At 41.5% G+C, this 14,649-nt stretch overlaps 3 protein-coding genes and 1 non-coding gene across 4 annotated transcripts; 2 read left to right on the top strand and 2 right to left on the bottom strand.

Annotated features, from left to right (window-relative positions):
• Positions 1 to 365: 365 nt before the first annotated feature.
• On the bottom strand, positions 366 to 1,070 carry LOC104422887 (RING finger protein 215). The gene has a single exon (XM_010035341.3). It carries the CDS (start codon positions 1,041 to 1,043, stop codon positions 588 to 590), a length of 456 nt encoding a protein of 151 aa, XP_010033643.2. The 5' UTR covers positions 1,044 to 1,070; the 3' UTR covers positions 366 to 587.
• Positions 1,071 to 3,741: 2,671 nt separating this feature from the next.
• Positions 3,742 to 8,217, top strand: LOC104422886. The gene is made up of 7 exons (XR_005547129.1): positions 3,742 to 4,015; positions 4,431 to 4,843; positions 4,931 to 4,983; positions 5,222 to 5,259; positions 5,399 to 5,717; positions 6,656 to 6,978; positions 7,322 to 8,217. It is a non-coding gene; the product is annotated as an uncharacterized LOC104422886 (transcript).
• Positions 8,218 to 8,276: 59 nt separating this feature from the next.
• On the bottom strand, positions 8,277 to 9,080 carry LOC104422885. Its single transcript, XM_010035338.3, has 2 exons — positions 8,830 to 9,080; positions 8,277 to 8,614 (listed from the first exon to the last, which is right to left on the bottom strand). The coding sequence occupies exons 1-2, from the start codon at positions 8,989 to 8,991 to the stop codon at positions 8,462 to 8,464; spliced, it is 315 nt and encodes a 104-aa protein (XP_010033640.2). The 5' UTR covers positions 8,992 to 9,080; the 3' UTR covers positions 8,277 to 8,461.
• A 1,187-nt stretch (positions 9,081 to 10,267) lies between these two features.
• Positions 10,268 to 14,434, top strand: LOC104422884 (O-fucosyltransferase 36). The gene is given in 4 exon segments (XM_010035337.3): positions 10,268 to 11,831; positions 12,836 to 13,085; positions 13,892 to 13,946; positions 13,949 to 14,434. Coding segments are annotated over 4 exon segments (1,740 nt in total). The 5' UTR covers positions 10,268 to 10,515; the 3' UTR covers positions 14,068 to 14,434.
• The last annotated feature ends 215 nt before the right edge of the window (positions 14,435 to 14,649 follow it).

The raw sequence follows: 14,649 nt of genomic DNA, 5'->3' as shown, positions 1-14,649 counted from the left end.
CGCCACCTAATTTGGTTTCGGTCTTGTCCTTTTACGAGGAGGTACCTCTTTCCTTGAAGTTACGTGACTATTCTACTGACTTATTTAGAAGGGGTTGTGTCACGGCCGTGAGTATCTTCAACTTATCCACGTTTGTCGGTATCTGGTGCACGGGCGCACCCGTTTGTTGAACGGTCATTCAAGCTTTCCCTGGAAATGCGGCGTAAGTTAATTCACTACTGTAGCGCCCGGCACTCGACCATTGGCTCGGAGCATTTTCTCTCTCCTTCTTATCTTAAAAAAAAGGGCAGCGGGTACCTTGCGTCCTCGACCGATACATTTACAGGAGAATGTTTTTGTACCTTATCATGTCATGCGATCCGAGCTGTTGCAAAAGGAACGAAGTAATATGATATCGACCGACGTTGTTTTGGGGTACAAAGAATGTCTGTAATCTGTTCAGCATGAAGGCGAGACGCTGTATAACCTATCTTTGTATACAAAAAGAATAATCCTTGCTCTACTTTCTGACTACACACGAACGTAATCTCTTATCCTCCGCGAGGAGCGACGACCGGATTCAATCCAATCCCTCAAGAGAGAAGCGTTTAGGGATTATGGCAGAACGCCATTGCGAGGTTGCAGTCGAAGTGCCTGTCCAACCATTTACACGCGCTCGCCATCAGAACCCGCAGCAGCCACCCCGCGGCGGCGCGGAGCTTCGCCCATCCGCCGCGGCGCGGGCTCACGGTCGTCCGGCAGAGAGGGCACGTCCGGCGATACCCGAGCCACGTGTCGATGCACTCGGCGTGGAAGCAGTGGCCGCATTCCGCAAGCCTCCGGACCTTCCCGTCCGAGGAGACCTCCCCGAGGCAGACCGTGCAGACTCCGCCGGCGGCGCAGGGGGCGCTCTCCCCGCCCCGGCGGCGGCGCAGGATCGTCCAGGGCGGCGGCAGCTCGAGCGAGCAGCAGAAGGACGCGAGCGCGGCGGCGACGAGGAGGAGGGCGCCGGAGACGGAGAGCGACGCGCGGCGAGCGGCTTCGCGGACCGAGCCGGCGACCATGGCGATATTTTCTGGGGGAGAATTTTCTTTTCGAGGGATTTCGATTTATTCTTTGGGAAAGTGGGATGTTATAAAGGCAGGGCAGGGGGGGATTGAATGGAATGGAACCAAACGCACGTGGTCTGCGGGAGGGGAAGGTTTTGACTGGATCGAAGAGAGTTGGGGAGTAGGAGTTGACTCGGCGGAAGAGAATCTTTCCTTCTCTCCTTTGGTGGAGACAATCAGTCCCCGACCGCCGACGTTGTTCCACACATCTCCACTTCTTTTTTTTCTTTTTTTTTTCTAAATTTTTTATATTGCATGAAATGAAACTGGTGTGGCCTGAGATAATGAATATAATCTATGGTGGAGAATCAGTCCCCGACCTCCGACCTTGTTCCCACGTCTCCACTTTCTTTTTTTTTTTTTTTTTTTTTTTATTTTGCATGAAATGAAACTGGTGTGGCCTGAGCTAATGAATATATATAATATATATATGTATATTATAGTTAATAAGTGAATTGATTGATTTAGTAACGATGCAGTTAAGAATAATGAAGAAGAGAGAAATAGAAATTCATAATGAGGATTATTAGCTTATTTATAGGTTTTATGAAAGACTAAATAAGATAACTATCGATTAAGATATGCAAAATTATAGAGGATATTCACATAATCTTGAGAGATACAAAAGCAGTCATAATTTTCCTAATAACCCTAACAAATTTGAAATTGAAAAAGTTAGACGTTTCATGATATTTTTTAGTGTGTTTAGCGAAACATGTGAGTTTTGTATTGACAAGCTCAGTTCATTTGCTTATCAATTGGGTTTTGATTTGATTTATCGTTGGTCTTTTTGATTGACTTTTTGGTTTTTAAGTTTGGAAATTGATAAAACCAAATGAAACCGATAAACTTAATGTGTAAATTTGAATTTAGCTTGAATAGTGAAACTTATGGTGTAAGTTAACAAAGTACGTTCTTATTTATTTGATATTGCTCTGTACTATTGGATGAAAGAGTTGTACTTCTCACCATTATTGATTGATTATTAATCTCGGATAATAATACCTATGAAAGAGTTTTGTATCGTCTTTGGCGTACTTGCATTTAATCAAAATAATATTTCTCAATATCGTCTGTAATTGATTTGGCAATATTGTAATTATACTCCTTTTTCAATAAACTAGTAGAAAAATATTTTTTTTGTTAGTTTTTAATATTGGACGTTGCAGTTAAATAGTCAAACCGCGTGCTAAATTCTAAACTTTCTTACTTGTAAATTGGTTTGGTGGTAACAGTTTGAATTTGAAACGAAACCAAATCAATAAAATACCAAAATCAACGATTTGGTTTGAGTTGTTATCTTTCTTGGTTTGATTTGGGCATAGATCGAAATCTTTCCAAGGTTTGAACTGGAAATACCTCCAAATTGAATCAAACCACATCTCAAATATCGCTAGTGATGGTTACAACGCATAGTTGTCCGATATTACACCCGAGAACATCGGTTTCCTAAACATGGTTTTATCCTTTAATAAGCGGCGATGTTACACTTCATCTCTTGGTCGGTTGAAATCCAATAGTAAACCCAAAAAAGATCGATATTCGAGTGATAGTAAAAGCAAGTTTTCTTAGACTCTGGGCATATGCTGAATCAAAAGAAATTTGCATATTACATTAGTTTCTAAAACTACCGAATGCCCTTTTTCTTTTCTTTTTGACAAATACTAATTCCCGGCAACAGAAAATGCAACGCCAATGTTATAATTGTAATTACAAATTAAGATCACTTTCATTTCTACTGTGTACAGCCATGCGTAAGGATGCGTCATTCAATGGCAGCAGGCAATCTAGAAGTCCAATTTTCCACTGTTAGAGACGTTGATATTGAAAAGGGAATGTTTTTTTAACAAACGGTAAAAGTCAAATGACATACGACAGCCTTGAACGAAGATCAAAGCTTCAATCAGATTCTTGCAAAGAGCCTGGTGAAGCGTGGAACGAAAGTAACATATAGATCCCGTGTTCCACTTTTGCTTTGATTTTTTTTTTTGTAAAGACTTTTGCTTTGATTTCTTTGTCCTTAAAAACAAAGAAAAAAAACGAAACAATGAGGGTCTATTTATTTAGGCATCACTCTCTCCCCTAATTTTTTTTTTTTCCATTTGACCCCCAACACCCATGCTCCCAAGGTCAGAAAAATAAATAATTTCGAAAATATTTTTATGAAAAAAAATTGTTTGTATTGCTTATGAATTATTCATTATTTTAATTGCACAAGAAAATGTTTACATATAAATTAATGTCGATATTGAAAGTGATTATGCTTTTGGAAATTTTTTTTCAAACCATTCGTATTTGACGGACCAAATGTATCCTTAAAGCGACGCCAAAGGGTCTTTGGCGATTTCATTTTTATTTCTCTATAATTTGATGAAATCACTCACGCCAGAAGAGATTAGGGAAAAAGAGATGCATTTACCAATCTACCCTTTTAATAAGAATCGAGCTTCGTTTTTCTTTCACCTGGGCCGTCTTGGGCCAGAACATCTTGGGCTCGGGCATTGCGGGACCGGGCCAATCCGAGCCCGCCCAACTCCATTCCTATCCGGGTCGGAGCCCGGTTCCCGGCGGAGCCTCCCTCCCTCTCCCCCTCTCTCCCAGAAAAAAAAAAAAAAAAAAGATTTTTAAAAAAAAAAGCCTCCAAAACCAAAACCATGTTATCAGCTTTCGCTGTGTGGTTGTCAGGGTCTCTCCGACCATTCTCACCGCCATCTCCACCTCCCTCCAATCTCTGCCTCCGCCGACGCTCCTTCTCCGCGCCTTGCGCTCTCGTTTCTCGGCCTGTGAACGGGTAATCTTCGCCTTCTGCAATAAAAAAAGGCGGTGGAAGAATCGGAAGACGCGCCTTCCGCAGTGTTTGGAAGGTCTGGAGCTTGCCCGGAGCTGTGGCTTTTGGCTGAATGAGCGCTCATCCATGCCTTTATTAGGTACCCTTTGTGCTCTACTTTCGTGGGTAGTTCTTAGTTTTCTTCCTTTGGTGCTAAGCTCTGTTTGGTTCGTTGCTCTGCCTTGAATGCCTTGTCGGCGTTCCGGGTTCTTTCTTTTGGCGAGCGGGGAATTTCAGATTACAATCTAGTACGTGATGTAAATTAGCATGTAGATGTCACATCGTCAACTTAGGCTGCTAATGATGGCTGTGACTTCGAGAAGTGAATTCCTTTTTGTTCCCCAAAATTGCCCAACATTTTTAATTGGCTGGACTTGAGTAATTGTCGCTGGAGAAAATCAGTGAGTGTCCTGTAGGCAGAATGCATTCTTGAATTTGTGCTTGCGCATTATGGCTTTTTATATCTTGTTATGATGACATACAATGCCTTCGAATTTGTTGTGTTTTGTGTGCAGAAATTGCCACTGCACAGCCTAACTTCCAAAATCATCTGGGTGCACTCGGGGCTCAAGCCTTTGTTCACGGTAGATTGTTCTCTAGTTCGTTTGCTTTCGGGAATGATAAAAGGCTTGCCTCATGGAAACTGTCTAATGCACCTAAAAAGAATCAAGTCGAGCCGCATCCACCAAAGTTTGTGGTTAAGGCAGTTGCCACCCTAGAGTACAAGTGCTCAGTTCTGAACGAAGATGAGGTTTATCTCGCAAAAGCTCACAGATGGCTACAGTTTCGAGTTCATCAGGTGCCCGACTTGGGTCATCTGAGGAAGATGAAATGGAATTGGATGAAAGAGAGAAACTGAGGCGGATGAGAATTTCTAAGGCAAATAAGGGGAACACCCCATGGAATAAAGGCAGGAAGCATAGTGCAGGTAGCTTTAACTCCGAATCCCCAGTGACTAATGTATTTGTTACCCTTGATCATCACCCTCAGTGAAGGTGCCGTAATTCATGTGCAGAAACCCTGCAACGAATCAAAGAGAGAACAAGACTAGCAATGCAGAATCCTAAGGTGATGTCATGTAAGAATATTATATGTTTCTTTGTTGAAATATGGCCATACATTATGGATGAATATAGATTGTCATGCATTCCAGCTTGGGATATTAAAGAGGAAACAGAGTCTCAGATTATAACATTCGGAAGGAAGCAAACTTTGGCTGCCTCATGAAAATATTATCTCCCATGATGGAATAGTTGGTTGCAATTTTACAAAATTCTGGTCTCATATACAAAAGTTGGCTTTGCAGGTCAAGATGAAGTTGATTAACCTTGGACATGCACAGAGGTTGGTAATGCATGCTTTCTTCTGGTTTTGTACCAATGATGACAACATGTTGGTATTTTATGCTTCCAAATTTATATTAGCCTCTTTGCCTTTGAATGCTCAGAAAATTTTTCCATCTCTCTTTAAAACGAAATTCCAGTGAGAAGACAAGAAAGAAAATTGGCGTTGGAGTTCGAATGGGGTGGCAAAGGCGCCGTGAAAAGTTGATGGGACAGGAGACATGCTATCATCAATGGCAGAACTTGATTGCAGAAGCATCCAGAAAAGGTTATGTGGGTGAGGAGGAGTTGCGGTGGCATTCGTATGACATATTGAATGAACGGCTTGCGCGCGAGTGGTTAGAGAGCATTGAGCAGCGGAAATCGATGCCTAGGCCAAAAGGTAGCAAGAGAGCTCCTAAGTCGCCAGAGCAAAGAAGAAAAATTGCTGAAGCAATTGCAGCAAAATGGACAGATCCTGTAAGTGCTTTAATAAAATGTCATGAAAATGGATTTCGAAAATTATAATTTGTCCATTTGGATTCTTAAAATTTGTTTTCCTAGTATGTCGGTTAATTGATTCTGTTAATAGATGGATGAGCAAACTTCTCTTTTATTGATAGGTCCACATGTCTTCTATTTACAAGTTCACCTTCTTAAACATATTCTTTAGCAAATGAATAGGTAAGATCACTTTCTAAGAAAAAGAATCAAGGTTCATGAAATGGTGAATAGAAGGATTGAGTATGAGGGAATTATCATCCAATCTGGTTGAAAAACAGGTCTGCTGACTATATTTTGATCGACATAAATCTGCTGGTCCATGATTAGATTGAAATGAATGAGTAGGAACTTCAGATATACCCTGTTATTATGGAGCATATTTTAATACAGAGTTGCACACCATCTATCAATATATGTAATCTTACTATATATTCTTTCATAATCCAATTATGGGTACGATGCATATTTGACCTTCCTTGATGCCAATTTTGAAGAGCGAATGCATTACAAAACCGATTTTGGTCCATCAAAGATCCCAAATAGATCATTGGGTTTTGATTTTTCTCATGGTCTTGACCTGAGTTCAATTGCAGGCTCCCAGTTAGTAAACAATATACTTATGGGTCAATTGCCACGCAGCCATGTGTTCTTATGTTATTTATGCAATATGTTTGGCTAAAAGCTGATTATGTTTGTTTCCTTAGGTGGCCTGGAAATTGTGTAAACCTCAGCTTCTTGGAGTTGAATGCAATAGAATTGATTGCTTTTTACCCTTTCCTTATATCAAACTTTCTCATCACTGTAATAAAAGTTTCTGTATTTCAAATGTCTGTTCTCAGTAGAACATTAGCATTCATGCTCACTATGAGTTTCCACTTTTATTTTCCTGAGAATTGTTTAACTTTCCCAAACAGGAATACCGTGAACGAGTCTATTCTGGCCTGGCTAAGTATCATGGAACACCAGTTGGAGTTGAAAGAAAGCCAAGGAGAAGGCCAGCTGACACCGGCAGCACACGACCAAAGAAAGGGAGCCCATCTCAGAGAAAATCCAGTGACATAGACAACACTCCCAGACAAGATCCTCAGAGCCAAATCCAAAAACTGAGGCTGAAGAGAAGGAAAACTCCTCTCTTTAAGGATCCTTTGGCTAGTTCCAAGTTGGAGATGATAAAGAGTATCAGGGCACGCAGAGCGGCTCAAGAAACAAACAAGAAGGAAGCCATAGAACGAGCAAGGTTTGTTCGCTTATTTATAATGAATTACTTATAAGCAGAACCTTGGACCCGTCTGGACACTTGAGAGAATCTAGTATGATGCTTTGCTTTATTTGATAACTTAATCAGTCTAGATGTCATTGATGTCAGACTTCTAGAAATGGACTTTAGAAGAGTTATCCTTCTTGGTTTAAGTATTTCATGGCTGAGGTATGGCCACTGCAGTAGCAAGACCATTCTAAAGCATCATATTTCAAACAAAATACCCGCAGTTGGGTCCATCGTTCTTGTTCCAAAGCTTCTCCAAAAATTTCAGACCGTCTGTTTTGATGTTTTCAATCTTCTTTGGCAAAACGTACTACAGGCTATTGATCGCTGAAGCTGAAAGGGCAGCCAAAGCATTGGAGGTTGCTGCAATGAAGAGTCCCATTGCTAGAGCTTCCCTTGCAGAGACCAGAAAGCTTATAGCTGAAGCCATTCAATCAATTGAATCGATAGAAACAGGATCTATGCCATCCACTGACAACGGTTCATACACTTCGGCCGCGCTACCAGATCCGATCAATCATATCGAGGAGGAAACAGCTACAGTTTCTGGGAATCGACAGAACCGGAGAAAAGTCAATGGAAGCCAAGTGAAGACATGGGAGAACAGTGATGGGGACTTCGATTTCAGGGGTTTTGGCTTGCCGGATGTGCTGGATGAAGAAGGCGAACTTGATCCTATCGACCTGGATTTTGTTCCCCTTGATTTGGAAGCTCGAATGGTCCATTCGGGAGAGCGGCATGACATGCCGGAACCAAATGGCCTTGCAGAAGGTGAAAGCAGAACATCGCCAAACGGAACCAAGAGTAACGTTCAATCAATGGGAAGCGAATCATGCTCTAAGCCCATCGCAGCGATGAAGAAATGGGTACGTGGTAGGCTGGTGGAAGTGGCTGACTGATTTTTTGGTCTCAAATACAGTAAAACCTGCTGATATAGTGAACAGAGTTTCATTGTACCATTTGAAATTGATCATATCTATGAGCTAGAGGCCGGTTCTTGAATTCGGGACTATAAGTGAATTGATACGCCGCAGCGGGCGAGGAACTACAGATCGTTGTATATCATTCGAGATACGATTGTCGAAGGGCCTCTTGTTCGACATTGTTATTGCTGTAGGAGCAATCTTAGATTGAGTTGATGACCAACATGGACGTCTTAGAATGAGTTGTATCTGCTATCTATACATTTGCCATCTTCTATGTTGTCTTGAATTTTTTTCTGTCTGTCCTTCTGACACAAACATTTAACTCATTTTTAGACTTTTGCTCTGTTTTTTACAGAACCTGAGAATGAACCCCAGGCTTAAAACTAAATTGAAAAGGATCCGGTTAAAACCAGAAGTTGGAAGACAGCTTTGTTCAGACCAGCCTAGAATGTCTGATTACACGGCATGCTTGAACTATTTTCCTGTCATTACAGAGAGAGGGTATACTAGGGAGTCTCTCATGTCTCATCCTATTTTCTTGTGGAGTTACAGTACGGGTCATTTAACAAAGAGTGAGACACTTCGGAGCTCTTGATTTTGGATTCTATGGCCTCCTCCAGTTGTTTCCTCTTCTCTTCCTTCTCTCTCTTCCCTTTCTCTATCTCCTTCTCAGCTTCCTCCTTCTGCAAATCGATGAACCCTCAATCACTAATTCAAACATTTTGAAGGCATGAAAGTCAACCACACAGGAATGACAGAGAGAGAGAGAGATCACGGTGCAACTTGATCAATAGAGGTTCAATTCACATAGTGAAGTTGAAGAAAGAAACTGATTAATTGTAAAACTTCTGTGGCACTAAAACGAACATGGACGTGCATAGGAGGTTGCGAAACGCACGTCGAGAATGTCGGGGATCGGCAGCTTGACTCCGTGGACCGCGGCTCGAGTCGGTGGCTTGATCACCATGAGCCGGCGGCGGTCGAGGCGGCTCGGCGTCGGGAGAGGCGGCTTGGGGGATGCCCACGTCCATGGCTTTCCGATGAGCCTCCTTGCCTGCATAGTTCTATCTCTGTCCGTGCTCCGGATTGAGGATTTGCTAAGAAAAAGGTATCTAAATAGATGGGTGATGAAGCCACGGGCGAGGCTTTGCACGGAAGCTACGTGTTAAAGCGCCCGAAAACGCTCCGCACTTCGAGAGTTTTCTATCACCTGCCTTGTGGTCCTATGCTACAAGCCTACAATGTCCGAACTCTCCTTGAATGTCAGCGGCTAGAGCCTAGAACTAAGCAAGACAGAGAAAAGAATGGGAATGAATTGCCAATTACCAACCTTTCAATCGTTTTCAATCGTTTCCCTCGAGATGACAAGTTCCCTTTACCAAATAGAAAGACCTGTATTCGTGTTTATCAAGTTCGAAGATGTATTCAAAGTATTGGGCGGCAATCCTTTCGAAGAAAATGATGGCAAAAGAATATGTGGATTCAAGAGTGGAAGATTCATAAATGCTAAAATATGTTACTTTTTCACATTCAAGGCAAATTTAGCTATTAAGTATTGAATCAAGAAATTTGAATTTCATTTTAGTGATTATTACTTCTTCTTCTTCTTTATATAAATGAATATGTCTTTGTTTGGGCAAAATGATTTTCCAAGTTCAAATTATAATTTAAGAAATAACTATTTTTTCATTTTTTAATCTTCAAAAGAAAAAATGACACAAATGATTTATAAATTTTGATCTGATATAAAATCGTTCCAAAAAAATTTCATTTGTTTAATGCCATTTCTAAATTATTGGTAAATATTCAATCTAATATTTCCATTTGCTCTAACGACAGATCATACATTATTTGATGACATAAATTATTTGATGAGTCAACATGTCATTCCTTTCATCTATCTACTTAAAAAAGAAAAAAAAAACAAAGAAGAGTGTTAACTTGTTCATTACTATATTCAGTTTTGCAATGAATATCTTATGTTGACAATTCACGTTTAACTTTTTATTCGATCTACCATTCAAACTTAATGGATTGGAGGCCATGATGATTAGATTCCATTACCTAAAATTAACGAATGGATGTCATTGACCAATTTTATATAGTTTATAGACTATGTTGAATATTTAATAATAATCCATGAACGATATCGAATGAAATAAAAATTCAGACAATGATGTCGTACCGTGAATCCAAATTTATGCATTAGTTATATAACTTTCTCAAATTTTGCAATTGAGGCCCAAAAAGTAAACATATACGGACTAAGGCCCCTGTAATAATTCGCATTCTCGATTTGGTCCTTCCTTCCTTGTCACGGGCCGTTCCGTTGTCCCTATCGGCCACCGACAGACGACCTTCTTCCTCGTCTTCTTCACCAGAAAATCCTCACTCTCTCTCTCCGCGAAGATCCTCGTCTTCAGATCTGTTACCAAGCTCGCCGCCGCATTGTTCCAACCGGCGCCACCCGCATCGCCGCCGCCGAGCTCCGGCATCCGGCGGCCGATCGGCGGCGAGACATCGCTCCGCCAACCGCCGTCGCCTTCGCGGACTCTCGTTTGGAGGCCAGCGAGGTCTGCGCCGTATGGCGCGGGACGCCGCCTCCTTCTCCTCCGACGAGGAGGACGACGACCGTCGGAACCTAATCCACCAGAACGACACCAAGCCGGCGCCGGCGTCGCCGCCCGCGGAGGATCGAGCGGCCGCCTTCGACGTCGAGGACTTCGGGCCTCGCATCGGCGGCGACGGCCGGTCGAAGCTGTCGAAGCTGGCGAAGCTCGCGCTCGACAAGAGGTACCTCTTCGCCGTCTTCCTCCCCGTCTTCATCGTCGTCGTGTACTTCACGGCCGACCTCCACAGCTTGTTCTCGTACGATGTTTCGTCAATTAAGGCCAATTCGTTCGGCGATCGCATGAGGGAGTCCGAGTTGCGGGCTCTGTATTTGCTGAAGCAGCAACAGGTAGGGCTTCAGACTTTGTGGAATCAGGCTTTTCGAGATTTAGGAGCTGACCAGAATAGCAGTCTGAGTGGCTCGAATTCGAGTGAGATTAATAAGGGGCATCAGTCCTTGGCGTCGTCATCTGCGTCCTTCGATGATTTTAAGTCCTCTGTGCTGAAGCAAATTTCGTTGAATAAAGAGATTCAGGATGTATTATTGTTGGCACATCAGTCTGGTAACTTGTCCGTGGAAGGCGCTGGTGGATTTGGTTTCGACCGGTGTAAAAAGGTGGACCAGAGGTTTTCCGAGAGGAGAACTATTGAGTGGAATCCGAAATCCGATAAATTTCTGCTGGCGATTTGTCTGTCGGGTCAAATGTCGAACCATTTGATTTGCTTAGAGAAGCACATGTTCTTCGCTGCTGTACTCAACCGGGTTTTAGTTATTCCAAGCTCTAGAGTCGATTATCGGTACCATAGGGTGCTGGATATTGATCATATAAATCAATGCTTGGGTCGGAAGGTTGTCATTTCGTTTGAGGAGTTTTCAGAGATTAGAAAGAACCATTTGCATATTGATAGGTTCATTTGTTATTTCTCTTCACCACAACATTGTTATGTTGATGATGAACATGTAAAGAAGTTGAAAAATCTGGGGCTATCAATGGGCAAGCTTGAGTCCCCCTGGAAGGAAGATGTGAAGAGGCCAAATAAGAGGACACTCCAAGACATCCAGGCAAAGTTTGCATCCAATGATGATGTTATTGCAATTGGAGATGTTTTTTTTGCGGATGTAGAGCAGGAATGGGTGATGCAACCTGGTGGTCCGCTTGCTCATAAATGCAAGACTTTGATCGAACCAAGTCGTCTGATTATGCTTACAGCGGAACGTTTTATCCAGACATTCTTGGGAAAGGACTATATTGCCCTTCATTTTCGGCGACATGGTTTTTTGAAGTTTTGGTGAGTTACTTCTTCCATCTAGTATATCCTACATAGTCGTTAGATGCAGAGAGAATACGGTTATAGATTTGTTCAGGAAGAAGTTGCAATCATTTTTATAACACAAATGACTTAGTCATAGGACCAGGCTTGCTGTTGGTTTGCTAGCAACTCTTTTTAGTGTAGGTTAAGCATGGTCTATATCCAGGTGCAACGGCTTTTGGTCACTTGCATCTACTCTTACGTTAAGAATGCTGGCAGCATTATGTCATGGATTAATAAGGAGTTCTTTAAATCTCTCTCTCAAATTCAGTAACGCTGAAGTAATTCGAATGTCAAACTTCTTCATCTGCTATCTGAATCTTTTTTGATGGATTTTTTTCATCTAAATTCTACACGGCCTTCAAGAAGGATGACCAAATGTCTAGTTCATTACTGGTCTCTTTGTTTGAAATGAATTTTCACTATTGGGGCTTGTGCCATGGCAGCCAATTCTTGAGGGAGAATATTGAAGTGACACAAGTATTATAGTGCACCCTTCAATTTCATCAAGTAGGTTAATCTAATGGAAAATGTGGATATGTTCACTCATAAATTCTGCATACAAGAAGATTCTAATATAGAAAAAATGGTAATATTACCTTTGAAAAGAAAATTGTAAATAAAAATGTTTGAGAAGATATTTCGATGAATGTTTCTTAATATCTAGACTGTATGCTCTAGCTGTTGGAGGAGGCCTTTTCTTTTCCTTTTTCCAATGCAAGTTACAAATAAATATGTTAAGCCTGATGGAGTAAGTTCTAGCTTCAATGATTTGACCTTAATTTTGTTGAACTCCAGACAAATTTGCAGCTTTATTGGTCATTTTTTATTATAGATTGTTGTTCTAGATGATGTGTCAAAACTTTAGTTCCGGTTCATTTCATTGGTGCCACTGCCATTCGTTTTTCTGGCAAAAAGTTTCTACCAGTCCACTACTAATTCTTGTCGCTGAAACTCTAATTGATCTTTGCTTATTCTGGTAGCAATGCTAAGAAGCCAAGTTGCTTTTACCCTATTCCTCAAGCTGCTGATTGCATCAGTCGGGTGGTTGAAAGAGCCAATACACCTGTAATTTATCTTTCCACGGATGCAGCAGAGAGTGAAACTGGCCTGCTGCAGTCACTAATTGTGGTGAATGAGAAAGTCGTTCCCCTTGTTAAACGCCCGGCTAGTAATTCGGCGGAGAAATGGGATGCTCTTCTGTATAGGCATGGCCTCCAGGGGGACTCACAGGTTAGCTGGTGGTTTTTTCTCATTTTGTTTTTCTCTTTTCACTTGCTTTTTGACACCCCTGCATAGGAGATTATCACATCAAGCATTTGTGGCATTGAGCTGGTAATATCAGGGTAATATCATGAAACCTGTCAATTATTCACCTTTAGAATTTGTGCAAAAATTGAGGAATTTGCTATCAACCTCTCATTGTTGCATGATCTTTTTACCTTGAATGATCTTGGTGTTGCATGTTATATGCCATTAAAGTTGTAGTTTGGGCTTCCCATGTCACAATGGTCTGAGCCTTGATGGAATCTTGATGTCTGTAATTTGTCAATCTTATTCTCTTGTAATTCCACTAACAGTTTTAAAGAATGATGGTAAGTCATTTGGTGAAGAACCCTTACAGCCTTATATTTTACTGCATGATGGTCTCTAAAGAGCATCATGATCTTCAACTGATGAAGTTTACACCGGGATTGACATGTTTTTCACCGGTTAGAATTTGAGACGGGGTAGCTCTCTTTTGGGAGCTCAAAGGCTTTCCTATGCAGTCTATCTATGTGGATGTTTTGTAGTTTCTGTTGGTGCATAAGCAGCCATTACTTCCTTTAAAGCCTAAATGCTGTGAAGATGCTTTTTGTGCCTTAATTGAGTGAGCGCCTTGCCTATTTACCTGGTTGGTTGTAATATGAGAAGAAACCGGGCACTGTTGAGTTGTTCAAGCTGTTAATACACGAGAGCATCTGATATTTGTCATCATTTGCTTGTTCGAACCATATCATCTTTTGGTAAAAACTTACACATCACGTCTTTAACTGAAGGTGGAAGCTATGCTGGACAAGACGATTTGTGCAATGTCGAGCGTGTTCATCGGAGCTTCGGATCAACATTTACGGAGGACATATTGCGGCTTCGGAAGGACTGGGGATCGGCCTCTATTTGCGACGAGTACTTGTGCCAAGGTGAAGATCCGAACTTTATAGCAGGCAATGAATGAAATGGAACACATCGTGTGTCGATGGAGGCGTGACACGCACGTTAATGTACTATAGTCTATAGCAACTCTGTATATGTGCATAGAATTTTCAATTTATACGATTCTGTCCTCGCTCGGCGGTCTCTGATCATTCTTTTCTCCTGAAAGTAACCCTCCCTCTGAAGCCGTTCCTCCCACCTGTTCTTGGGAACAAAAACGCATGTAGCTCATAGTGTTTTGGACTGGCGATGATCGATTGAGATCTCTGTAGAGCTGATCACGCTAATTTTTTTTTTGTCAGCATGGGACTTTGCTATATAGTTATTCGCTCGAGTCGAGGATTAAGATTGCATTTTCACTTGTCATACATTTGACTTTGTTTCTTAGACGTTGGTCCGTCTCCATTTGACTTTCCCTTGAATCCCCAAGTTCCTCAAGAGAAAACATCGGCCATTGTTGTAAGTGGTTATAATGTCATTAATTAAATATGTGAATGTAGTCAAAAATAAAAATAACGAGAAAAAAAGGCAATTGCAGATGAAATGTGACTTGAGAGTGTTAAGTTGGTTTGTTTTGCAATATATGAATGATTAGAAAAATATT

The sequence above is a fragment of the Eucalyptus grandis genome, chromosome 10 (genome assembly GCF_016545825.1).
Source record: "Eucalyptus grandis isolate ANBG69807.140 chromosome 10, ASM1654582v1, whole genome shotgun sequence".
Taxonomy (NCBI): domain Eukaryota; kingdom Viridiplantae; phylum Streptophyta; class Magnoliopsida; order Myrtales; family Myrtaceae; genus Eucalyptus; species Eucalyptus grandis.
The sequence above is the reverse complement of the archived record's forward strand: the minus strand, read 5'-3'. Positions and strand labels throughout refer to the sequence as shown.

What these genes read in the sequence shown, in the direction of transcription:
- LOC104422887 (XM_010035341.3), bottom strand. Translation starts at nt 1,043, where the DNA reads ATGGTCGCCGGCTCGGTCCGCGAAGCCGCTCGCCGCGCGTCGCTCTCC.
- LOC104422885 (XM_010035338.3), bottom strand. Translation starts at nt 8,991, where the DNA reads ATGCAGGCAAGGAGGCTCATCGGAAAGCCATGGACGTGGGCATCCCCC. An exon ending in CGATCCCCGACATTCTCGAC is followed by an intron (nt 8,615 to 8,829) that starts GTGCGTTTCGCA and finishes ATCGATTTGCAG; the next exon opens with AAGGAGGAAGCTGAGAAGGA.